Source organism: Octopus bimaculoides, chromosome 10, assembly GCF_046866305.1.
Source record: "Octopus bimaculoides isolate indiv1 chromosome 10, ASM4686630v1, whole genome shotgun sequence".
NCBI classification, from domain to species: domain Eukaryota; kingdom Metazoa; phylum Mollusca; class Cephalopoda; order Octopoda; family Octopodidae; genus Octopus; species Octopus bimaculoides.
The window spans coordinates 4164308-4177117 of NC_142937.1; the positions used below are offsets into that span (position 1 = coordinate 4164308).

At 35.8% G+C, this 12810-nt stretch overlaps 1 protein-coding gene across 1 annotated transcript in view; it reads right to left on the bottom strand.

The window, feature by feature from the left end:
* The window catches only part of LOC106869050 (receptor tyrosine-protein kinase erbB-4), a 99454-nt gene that overhangs the window by 33381 nt on the left and 53263 nt on the right, over positions 1–12810 (bottom strand). Inside the window, exons 7-10 of the mRNA XM_014914560.3 lie at positions 12546–12662; positions 11197–11302; positions 6475–6636; positions 3854–4056 (exon numbers count right to left, since the gene is read on the bottom strand). Coding sequence (XP_014770046.2) covers positions 3854–4056; positions 6475–6636; positions 11197–11302; positions 12546–12662 — 588 coding nt within the window. The remainder of the gene's footprint in view (positions 1–3853; positions 4057–6474; positions 6637–11196; positions 11303–12545; positions 12663–12810) is intronic.

Here is a 12810-nt window from a genome sequence, read left to right on the forward strand (position 1 = left end):
GTTTTTAGCATGGAGCATGGTTGCAGTTAAATTTACTTAACTACAGACTAAGACAAGAAGAGAGCCTCTTAAGTCAAGGCTCAACCTGTTATAATACAGTAATGAAAATATTGAATCAGTCTCTAGCATCTTAGGGCTAATTTAATTTAGAGTGCATTATTCATGAAAATAACATAAAAAGATGAGATGGTCACAGGTGGAACATTTCTGATCATACATCTACTCAGTTAGTGTAAGTTTAGAGCTTTATAACAAAATGTTCAAATCTTACTGTCATTAGCTTTACAATAAAACAGACAGATAGCTCAAACTATTTCTACATGTGTTTCAGTTGCAATGGTTTATTACCAATATGAAGTACATTACATATCACATAAGACTACATAAATCTGCATTGTCATGTTACCTACTCATTTCCTGAAGTGATACTCAGCCACCATCTGGCAAAATACAATTAATCTATAACAGGGGTCGGGGAACTTTTTTTGACCAATTACCCCCAAATGTATTTATTTATAAAGAATAAAAAGTTTAGAATGGTACAACAATGCACTATAGCAGAGACTCCAGCTAAGAAGATCTGAAGAAAGAATTGTAATTCCGAAATATCATCGGACTATAGATAATCAAATTACAACAGGTATATAGTCCATTTTTTGTTCTATAGTGCATTGTCGTACCATTCTAAACTTTTTATTCTTTACAAACAATACACAATGCTTGAAGCAAACTACAATACTCTCGTATTTATTTATGCTGACATTACCCCCTTGGTTTGAAAGGAAGAAAAACATAGATTCTTTGAATTCTTTGAATTCAAAAGGTTTATTGAATCTATTTATATGGAGAAAACAATTATAAATATAAAATGTATAAAACAAATGTGATAAAATAAGTTAATATCCTCATTAGGATTTTTCTGGAACTTTTTTAACTTCAGGTTTTGGAGACAGGATGTTGTTTCATTTTTGTTTTTCTGCTTTGTTTTTATGATCATTAGAGTGGAAAGTTGTTGTTTGCAAAGGTATGTGGTTTCAGAAAGTAGCAACTTTTTGATTGCCTCCTCATACCAGAAGAAAATTTTTTGTCATAACAAGGAACATGTTTTGTTTATACAATTTTACTTATATCTAATGAGTCCTCATTACCCCCAAGAATTTCATTTTTGCCCTACTTGGGGCAATTTAGCCCAGTTCGCCAACCCCTAATCTATAAGGATGGAAGTATTTATAAACAAACAGAACGAAACAAAGATTTTCAAAGTAGGAAGGAGATATTAAAGCTTGCAACCAATCAAACAACATAGTTCCAAAATAATTAAACTAATATACATGTATACCAGAAGAGGAGTGGTCAAATGACCATATTCTTTTCATTTGGAATTTACAGTCAAGTGAGTTGCTGGGAAATTAATGTTTAGTATTAAACAATACCACTATTTTCAAAGCAAGTTAACCAACCTTCAAACTGACTGAGATTTCAAACATGGACAAGACATACAATCCAATTGAATACACCCACGCAGCTAAAACCTAATTGCTTTATACCAATGTGAGATATCAATATTCACTTTGTTGTTGTTGCTGCTGCTGCTGCTGCTGCTATTGTTTTCTGTCAGATCTGGCTTGACTGAGAAGCATTATGAACAAAAATATTCTAGCCACAACCAGCATTTCCTTCTCTCCAATACTGTATATGCAGCAGAAGTTGATCTGACAGCCTGTCTATTTAGATATAGGTTTGAAGTTTATCCAACATGACCATATTTGGTAATGTTAGCAGATAAGCAAAATACATATTGCAGCCCATCACATCTTTTGGTGGCTGTGTTTGGGTGTCACTCAAAACCAATCACAGCTCCAGAATGCAAACAGGTCTGGGAAGATCTGCCATTTCCATTATAAATAAGATTCAATTTTAAAACTCACCAAAGATATTATAAATTCAAGGCCATTACAAGATATTTTTTTTACCTCTCTCTCTATCATTTGGTGTCATTCTGTCTCTCTCTCACATACACCTTATGAGAGACAGCAAATACTCAATTCAAATGTATCTCTTCATTTCATATATATAGGTATAAATACACAATAGGGATAATATATTAAAACAAGCTTCTGCGACTAAAATTACAAGAATAAATTATGTTGATTTAAGAATCATTGTTAGCTTCTTCATCTTTCAAAGCAGCCTCCAATCCAATGTCTCCTTCTTTCACTCTTTCTCTCTTCAGTATAGTATAAAGTAATTTGAGGGAGGTGTCACTGGTTCAGTATTATGTAAAAGCTATATGACTGAAAGATGGTAAAATTGGGAGAACTGCAAAACAATTTCTGAGGGTGGTGAGACTGCAGAGATATTAGCTCGCCAAGCAGCATTTCCTCTGTATGTATGTCCTGAGTTCAAATTCCATCAATGTCGACTTTGCCTGTCATTCTTTCAGGGTCGATAAAACAAGTACCAGTTGAACACTGGAGTCGATGTAATCGACTTAACTCCTCCCCTATCGACTTGACTGTCAGGTGTTCTTATACGCCGCCGGTCACAATGCGTTACGTAGTCCTGTCTTAGTCATCAAATGACACACCCCGCTAGCTAGGCGGGCAGACCAAGATTCCCTCAAAATGGAACACCACTCCATCGCAGGGTTTACCAATTTACAGCTGAGTGGGCTGGAGTAACGTGAAATTAATAGTTTTGCTCAAGAACACAACACACAACCGGTCTGGGAATCGAAAATGCGATCGTGACATCGTGTACGCAACGGCCTAACCACTAGACCACACTCCTTCTCATACATATATATATATAACAAATATATGTGAGACAAAAACGTCTTCTAGCACAAGGAAAATGCTAAGTATCTAGATGTGAAACAAAAATTAAACGTTAGAAAATAGTGAAATCCAAAATTCAATTAAAATTCCATTTCATGGGAGGTAATTCAGGATGTCATTCTTTGGACAGTACAGAGTTTCCTCCCTTACAACGTCCCTATAAATTTAGTTCGTTGATATTGATGCACCAAAATCCTAAAGTTTATTTGTTTTAATTAGATTTTGTTTAATAATGCGAAATATAACCACTATCTTTCCACTACGTTTCTTTACTTAAATCTGAAGATAAGAGTTGCAAAGATAAGTGTACTTTTTCTTATTCTCTTTCACTAGCTGTGTCTACTCTGAGTATATATTGCTAGCCATAGAAATTTCAAGACATACACAAACACTTACAGATATGTACAGACATACAGACAAATAGACGGACAGAAGGGCAGATGGATGGAAGGATGTGACTGTATCAATCAGACTGTTGGATGTGTTTATGGGATTATGCACTCCTGGTTACAATGCGCTTCCTCGCATTCGTGTACCCTTTGAATGATGCTACTCCACTGGCATAGTTATATATATATATATATATATACATACATACTTTATTTAAAAGCAGCAGAAATATAACAAAAGCTGTAGCTCAGAGTTTCACGTTCCTGTCCGACAAACGGGAACGTGAAACTCTGAGTTACAGCTTTTGTTATATTTCTGTTGCTTTTAAATAAAGCATATTACTCTACCTCTGGTATTTGAGTACTCTTTCTTCCACCTTATTTTACATTTATGTGCATACTCCGGTATATATATATATATATATATATATAATTTACATGGAGTTTAAAATGGGAAGAAAGGAAGGGGGGGAGGAGAAAAATGTAAGAGGACAGTAAGATGAAAGTAGTAGTAGTAGTAGTAGTAGTAGTAGTAGTAGTAGTAGTAGTAGTAGTAGAAGCAATAGTAGTAGTAGTAGTAGTAGTAGTAGTAGAAGCAATAGTAGTAGTAGACAGTGCAATACTTACGACATGCAATTCTGTCTTTATTGTCTATAAGGACCGTCTTCTGTGTGGACGTTGAGAAAATGTGTGACATGTTCATTGTGTTGGCATAACACAAATTAGGGTTCTTGCGGATCATGACGCTCCCTTGGTAAATATGTCGTAGAGAGTTCAGGTTTAACGATTGTAATCCCCTGCAGAAAACTACAGCCAAAGCATATCCATTTCTAAATAAAACAATAGTAATAACAATAATCTTTTCTTTATTGGTAACTAGGGCCAAACACATAAAAAAAAGGGACAATACAATAGCACAAAAATATGTGTATATGATAAAAACAAAACAATTACCAAAACAAATTCAGCAATAAAATTCTGCAAAAGAAGGTAGTTCCACTCAAGGCTAACCAAGGAACCCCACACATCGTCCCAACTGCAAAGGGCACCTCAGCAGGTACCACTTCCCTTCTTAACCCCTCCAGTTGGCCCATTCACACAGGCCACCCTTGACACATTCACCCACCTTTCAGCAAAAATACTGGCTGTTGGGCAGCACTTCCTTCTCAAGTTAGACTTTCCTTTTCAAGTGGAACTTGAAAAAGTTGATGAGGGCTTGACTGAAGAGGAAAGAATCTGTCTTCAGTCCTTTCAACCTCATCCACCACACTACCTCTTTTGCTATAGCTACCAGAGGAAAGCTGCCTTCCCTCTCCTAACCAAAAGAAGATGACAGGATAATCTTCATGATGGACTTGAGTGATAGCACAATCCAGCTGTTCAACGAAGCTTCACAAGTCAGCAATGCTTGAATCCTTGATGTGTGCAGGCAGAATGGTTGCCTCACTCTACACATCTTGGACTGGTTGGTCTGACAGCACATCCATGGCTGTAGAGCTTGTCTCGAACTGGCAGAGCTCCCTTGCAACATTACTAGGCCATGGATTTTTGGAAATTATCCATAGACCCCAGCCTCAAAGTCCTCTGGAAAACACCAACTAACAGGTCCCTCCAAATGCCAAGAGTTTCCCTGAGAATATCATCATACTTGCCCAACACTAATCCTTATAGGACTCCAATGTGTAACTTCCACCAACCACATTGCCCAACTGGCAGAGGACTGTGAACACTTGCCAACACTCCAGATGTTAAGCACCCTTTCTTAGTCTGTGCTTGATCCAAGACTGTAGCTCTATCAATGAAATAAGCTACAGAAAATCCTATCTGACAAACAGTGACCATACCAGCTCACTGTTAAGGAAATGCATGAGATATCACAGCCTTAGTGCATGTCTGCACATCCATTATGCTAGAAGAAAACCACCTATGGTCTGACCATTAAGAAGAGATTCTTCTCAAGAAAATTCAGCAAACGCCAGAACGCAAGCAAGCAAGACAAATGAAAAGATGGTGGGTGGAGCATCGTTTCCCATTCAAACAGTTCCAGCCTTTGGAATGTCATCTTCGCTGTGTGCCCAAGCATTATCCTGATGAAAGGACACCTTTCATCTTGAAACCAAAGATGGTCATTTTCCGATAGTCATTTTCCGATGCTGGTGCCACATAAAAGCGCTCATGCCCGTGTCACATAGAAGCACTTCATTTGTCTTGCTCGTTATAAATATGGTGGTCAACAGACAGACGAAGAGGAAGAGAAGGGCCTAGCAGCCGAACAAGCAAGGTCTACGACACGATAGCTTTTCGCATAGACCCAGAGCAATGTTTGAAGTTCCACGGTAGACTACTGTCTCAGATAAACTACATACATACACACACACACACACACACACACACAAACATATTCATTTCTGACATATCATTTCCACAAATGTACCCTGTTTCTATTTCTAGCAACTCGTAGCAGTTGTCAACATTTTGCATGTAGTGAAGAATTATGTGTACCAACAACAAATTAAGTCCAGTGAATAAATTACTTTTAATTATGAATCGATTCACTCATTTGTTTACTTCAAAGGCATATACATTCCTTTTACATCTGTTTACCATGATACACATCTAACCACTACATATATATATATATATATGTATATATATATATATATATATATATATATATATATATATATATATATATAATAAATAATAAAAAAAACGAAGAACAAACACAAAAAACAACAATGTGAGTACGTGGGACATGTAAAGTATTAGCAGATGCTCAGGGAAGGCAAAAAAGATGGTTTAACGTTTCGAGCAAAACTCTTCTTCAGAAACAGAAGAAAGTCCAAAAGAAAAGGAAGACGGAGGGAAAAAAATCACCAATGATTCACATGTGGTTACATTTTGAAAATATATATATATATATATATATATATATATATATATATATATATATATGCGTATATGTCTACAAACACACATATAATAAACAGATATGTATGTATTATATATATGTATAGAAACACAAACACATACACATAAACAGATATGTATGTATTATATATATGTATATGTATACACATACACACATATATAAATAGATATGTATTATATATATATGTGTGTGTGTGTGTGTGTGTGGGTATACTTTAATAAATTCATTAATTTATGCATAATCAGTACTATATTTACAAGATTTTAAATGGAAGTTGTTTACTCATAGATAATGGTTATGATATATTGCTACTCACAGTGTTTTCTGACCATTAATAATCTTCAGATTCCTTAACATACGGAGACTTGTTATAGTCGGCACTGTATCCGAAATGTATAGGTAGTGGGTGATTTCTTCGATAGACATTAGTATATCCAATTTGCTGGGACTCATTGGAGGTACATTGTAGTATCTATCCCTGAAAGTGAAATAAACATAAGTAAAATATAATACACAGCAATTTGAATGTAACTGCAAAGGAGGTTAAGTTAAACACCTACAGAATACAGAACCTCTGGCTTCCAGAAATTCAGGTTTACCAAAAAAAGCAGCTATTTTGTATGGGCAATTCTCTCACAGCTACAAGTTAAAATGTGTGAATTTATTATAATTTTTACTTATAACCATGTTTAGAAGATTAGTAGAACTGCCTTCAGATGAAGATTAGTGGATTTTGTCAACATCTTTCAAGAGTATCCTGCCAAAATATTGTAATGTTGTGGAGATAATGCAATATAGTGTACCAGGTACAGAGAAAACAGACCACTTATAAAGTTGGTTAATTTGCATATAATGGAACCTGTAGGAGAGGGAGACCCAGGAAGACATGGGATGAAGTACTGAAGGATGATCTCAGGATGCTGAACCTCTCAAATGAGATGACATAGGACTAAGATACTTGGTGCTTTGTTGTACTCAAGAAGACTCATGTTTCACAGCAGAAGTGTTAAGGCCACTTCCTCTGATGAAGAGGATTGGCCTGCAAGAGTTGTGCGCCAGTGCCATATAAAAAGCATTCATGCTGGTGCCACATAAAATCACTCATGCCCGTGTCACATAGAAGCACTTGTGCCAGTGCCACATTAAATGCAGCCAGCATAAACTGTAAAGTGGTTGGAATTAGAAAGGACATCCAGCCATAAGAACCAAGCCAAATCAGACTGGAACCTGGTGCAGTTCCTCTGCTACCAGCTCTGGTCAAACCATTCAACCCATGGTAGCATGGACAACAAACGTTAAAGGATAACGATGATGATGGTGATGATATGTTAAAAATAGTTTAGTTCTTCACTGTTTTAAGATTAAACATACTCTGCTTTAGAAGTACATTAATGTACCTATAACTGTTAAATAAAATCCTGTTCTTCACTTTTCTTCATTTGATTTTCATCCTATAAACATTATATTGTACACATGGTACGGTATGATATATTTTAAGAATTTTAAGTGGATTCATAAATACTAACCAGACTTTGGCTATAGAAGTGTATAATTTGAATCTGTTAAATACAATTTATTTCTTTACTTTCCATAGTTTATTTTTATATTTCAACTGTTTCCAGAAACAAAAAGAAATTCAGAAATCCAAGCCACTTCTAGCCCCAAGCTTACTGGATATTTTATCTTGTACTATATTTACATTTCTCCTTATATATCATGTATATAGAGTTTTCACTGTTCAAGATCAAAGAATGCCTCTGCAAATGTATGCACTGGCTTGAGTAAGACATTTTCACGAAGACTAACAGTCACCCATGCATGTTAATCTCCTCTCTCCAAGCCGCAGTTGCTTATACAAGGGAAAAGTTAACATCACAGGCTGATATTCTATGACACCAGTGTCATTACAGGTATTGCTGTCAGAAAGCAAAGAGCTGGAACAGATACTATGAGGCAGGGCCTCCAACCCACCAGGCTACAGACCAATACCAGCCCATGGGTCACACAGAAACAATAAATTCATCATCATCATCATCTATTTAACATCCATATTCCAAGCTGGCATAGGTTGGATGGTTTCACAGGAACTGGTAAGTCAGAAGATTGTGCCAAGCTCTACTGTCTGCTTTGGCATGGTTTCTATGGCTGGATGCCCTTCCTAAAACCAACTTCTTTACAGGGTGTATTGGATGCTTTCCACATGGCACCAGCGACAATGAAATCACCAAATAACTTGCAGGACAAGACCCCTCAACTGGTGCAGGAGTAGTATTGAGGGACAGAAAAAGGGGTCTTGCATTAGTTATTAAATCTTATCTCTATTCTATTGACTATTGCAGTCAGCAGGGTGATCATCCAGTTCGTAGAAAAACTGTCTAGCATAAAACCAGTCCATGGTGCAAAAAAGTAGTTTAAGGACAGCTTCTGTAAGGTATCTTATCTGTCCAGCTAAGACTTCTGTCAATCTCCCACTCTGGATTGGTATTTTTACCTTCGCCAAAAGGTTAAAAGGCAAAATTGACCTCAGCAGGATTTGATCTCAGAGAGCAGGAAATTAGAACAAATAATGTGTGGCAACATATAAACGTGCCCATTCAGTGCCACATAAAAGCACCTGTGCAGTGCCACATAAAGGAACCCAGCACACTCTGTAAGGTGGTTGGCATTAGGAAGGGCATCCAGCTGTAGAAACCAAGCCAAATCAGACTGGAACTTGGTACAGCACCCCCACCCTACCAGCTTGCCAGCCCTGGTCAAGCCGTCCAACCCATGCCAGCATAGACAACAGACATTAAATGATGTCTTTGAAAGGATGAAAAGCAAAATTGATCTCAGTGGAATTTGAACTCAAAACGTAAAAACGGACAAAATGCCGCTAAGCATTTAAACATTATAGCTGTAGTAAGTAACTGAACAGCTAAAGAGAAGAAAAAAAGAAAGAAAACATAAGTTGGAATTTTTTGAGAACTTTTCTGAACAATCATTATTTATTTTGTTGTTGTTTACAATAAATGCACAATTTTTTTTAAACTGCAGCTGTTAAAACAAACTCAATATATCAACTCAGATGGGTGTGGCATTTGACACCATGTAAATAACAAATGATATTAACCATACACAAATTTTGTTGACAATAAACTTGACAAGGAAAAAATATAATTCTCAACATGTATATATAAAAATATAATTCTCAACATGTATATATAAAAATATAATTCTCAATGTGCTAAATAATGTTATTATACATATCTTGTACCATTTTTTTGTTTTTAATATTATTTTGTCCTTAAAAATTCCTAAGAACTTTTATTATGAGTGAAATTCAAAACAAATAATTTTTTTTATATGTGGATGGCTATCTTTTTCTTTGTTTTTTTTTTCATTGCTGGTGCTGTTTGTTTTTATTTCGAACCACTTGAGTTTTAAGTGGAAGATGCAAAGCTATGTTCTATATGCAGACTTCAGCTGCACTCAGAGAAAAAAACTAGTGGAAATGCAAAAAAATGTCATTATTCAGTACAAGGCCTGTGAACTCATTTCTTCGAACTTCAGCCTGGGTTAAAGGCACGCAGCACACTGTGAAGTGGTTGGTTAATAATATGGTTAAATGTACCCAATACACACAGACGATGTAGTGCTGAGAGGATTCTTTAGTCTTGCCAAAGGCAAGTACAGTCTGTAAACAGGTTGGTGTTAGGAGGGCCACTTAGCCATAGAAAACCAAAATGATGAAGTGAATACTAATATAACAAATTCCTCATAAGTATATATATCCTTCTAATATGGAAGGATGTATGCATGTGAGGAATTTGTATATATCCTTATATACAAATATGAGGATATATATTTGTGTATAACTACTTTTTCTTAGACTATGTGTGTGTGTGTCTATATGATGTTCCTTCACTCATCGCCTGCCACCAAGCCTAGTATGTGCACTCATCCTGCACCATTTATATTAATTCTTTATATATCTTCTTTATTCTCTCCCCTCTCTCTATATATGTGTGATATAAAGCATTACTAGAAAAATCAACCAACCAACCAACCAACCAACATTTGTATCAGCTATTATTATATAGGGACAGTTTTGATAGTGAACCATTTCATAAGTCCAGATGATACATTAATCAGTGTCTGGCTAATGTATCTCACCCAGATCTGTGACACAGGCAAGCTCTTTGTAGAGCTTCACACAATCAAAATAAAATATACACTTTTCATAATTGTGTATTGAGTCTGCATTTGAACTATGGTCTTCCCATATCTATACTGGGTATATCCCATATGTATCCATGGGTGAATGTGTGTGTGTGTGTGTGTGTGTGTGTACAAAAGAAAAGGTGTTGTAAAGTGTGTTCTTCCCACTGGTGTGATGTGTGATTGCTGTTGTACTATAGTTGCTGCTTTACGCTAGTAACCACAATAGTTACTAGTCATCGGATACCATTGTATCTCTTTGTACTGGAATAGTAATACACTAACTTCACAGGACACTGACTAGAACTGTCGACTCTCAGCCGTTCAACTCTCAACCCTCTCTTGACTACCAGCTACTAATCTATTTATAATGGCTGACTCCTACCACTTTTTACCAGGAGGGATATACAGTTTCACTATATATCAAAAAGGATAAATAAACAAAGCTTCTAACAATGTAGAAAGTTTTACATAAAACCTTTATATTTCAGATGCAGAGGCCTATCTTCAGAAGGAAGCAATCCAAGAAATTTGTAGTTACATCGATCTTGTTATTTTATTTTAAACTGCTCCACATTTGGGTTAGCAGCAACTCTCCAACTGTTAGTTGTATTCATTGTGATGTAAGGCATTTAGTATACTATTCTACCATTTTCTCATTCCACTGTTCATTTGGTGAAAATTATGTGAATTTGTCTCTAGCTGTTCATTTCTTTCTCATACCACAACCTTTCTTCAACTCTTTTCTTTTATAATCAAGAACTAGTTTACTTAGCAACAAAACAATTATATTCAAATTCCTCTTATGAATGGCAAGTAGAGATTTTACTACACTTACCCTTTAAATGTAGCCTCAACTATAGCAATGTGACCCCTCACGACTACACAGTCTTTCAGTATATCAATGTTTCCTGCATGAACGAAATCCTCTTCAAATACACATTCTGTGAAAATATATAACATAAAGACTGATTGAAAATTATCAAAGATTGAGAAAGGCTGAATGACAAAATATAATGGTAAATAGCATGACAGGAAACACAAAGTGTGGCTGAAAAGTGTGAAAGAATGAGGAACATCAAATAACAAAATATATATGAATGAGTATATATCTGCTTGCCTGTTTGTATGTGTGTACATGTATAATATATATATATGTGAGGCTTGGACAGAAAATACTTTCCAATGTACTCTGCTGTGGATATCATGTATGGAAAGAGTGTGTGGTAAGAGGTCTGCTTCCCAACCACATGGTTCCAGGTTCAATGCACTGCATGACACCTTGAGCAAGTGTCTTCTTTTATAGCCTCAGGTCAACCAAGCATTGAGAATGGATTTGGTAGATAGGAACTGAAAGAAGCCTGTGTGTGTGTGTGTGTGTGTGTGAGTCCGTGTGTGTAAATAAATAAATAAATATATATAATATATATATTTATATATATATATATATATATATATATATATATATATATATACAAGAGTTACAGAATGGAGTAGGTAAGATCTGGGCTACTTATGTGTTTCATAGTGGAGGGAACCTCAGAAGTGGTAAAAATCCAAGCGAGGTGTATACTGCTGGCTACTCTTCAAGCCAAGGTTGAAAGATATGTAGCCCGGATCTACTCCATTCCATAACTCTTGTAATCTTATTCACACATTCAGAAACCCTGGTTGCCTTCCATGGGATATTAAAAGAACTTTTTTCAACTTATCATTCTTCGATACAAAAAAAATGCACAATCTTCCATCTCAATAAACCACTATTGTCCCTGAAAGTTGTTTTTTTAATATTTACTACAGATTGCTTGAAGCTAACTTTCTTCCTACAATTTGACTCCTGGATCTTACATTTATATATATATATATATATATATATATATAAATGATGCACACAAACGTTTACATATATATATATATATATATATATATATATATATATATATATATATATATATATACATGCACACACATATAGGTCATATCTGCCTGTATCAGTTGGCAGAATCATTAGCATACTGGACAAAATGCTTAACAGCATTTTGTTCATTTTTGGTGATTTGTTGTGGTGTCACCCACAACCAACTGGACCCAGAAGTGGAGCAAGATTATAACTCGCAAGATATAAACAATTTAAAACAAATTCAGGAAGAAAAGAGAATTGCAAGAAAGGAGTAAATATTCGGTTACCTTTTGGACACTTTTTGCATGGCTCACAGACATTTGTGGAATATTGGTCAGTTTTGACGGATGATGTTCCTTCAGGGCATGATAAGACACATGTATCACCATATCGAGAAGTGTAAGCTGTAAAATAACAACAGCTGATTATTTATATTTGGCACATAAAAAGCACCCAGCAAATTTTGTTAAATGGTTGGCGATAGGAGGGGCATCCAGCTGTAGAAACCACGCCACAACAGACAGCTAGAGTCTGGACAGCTCCCTGCAAGCC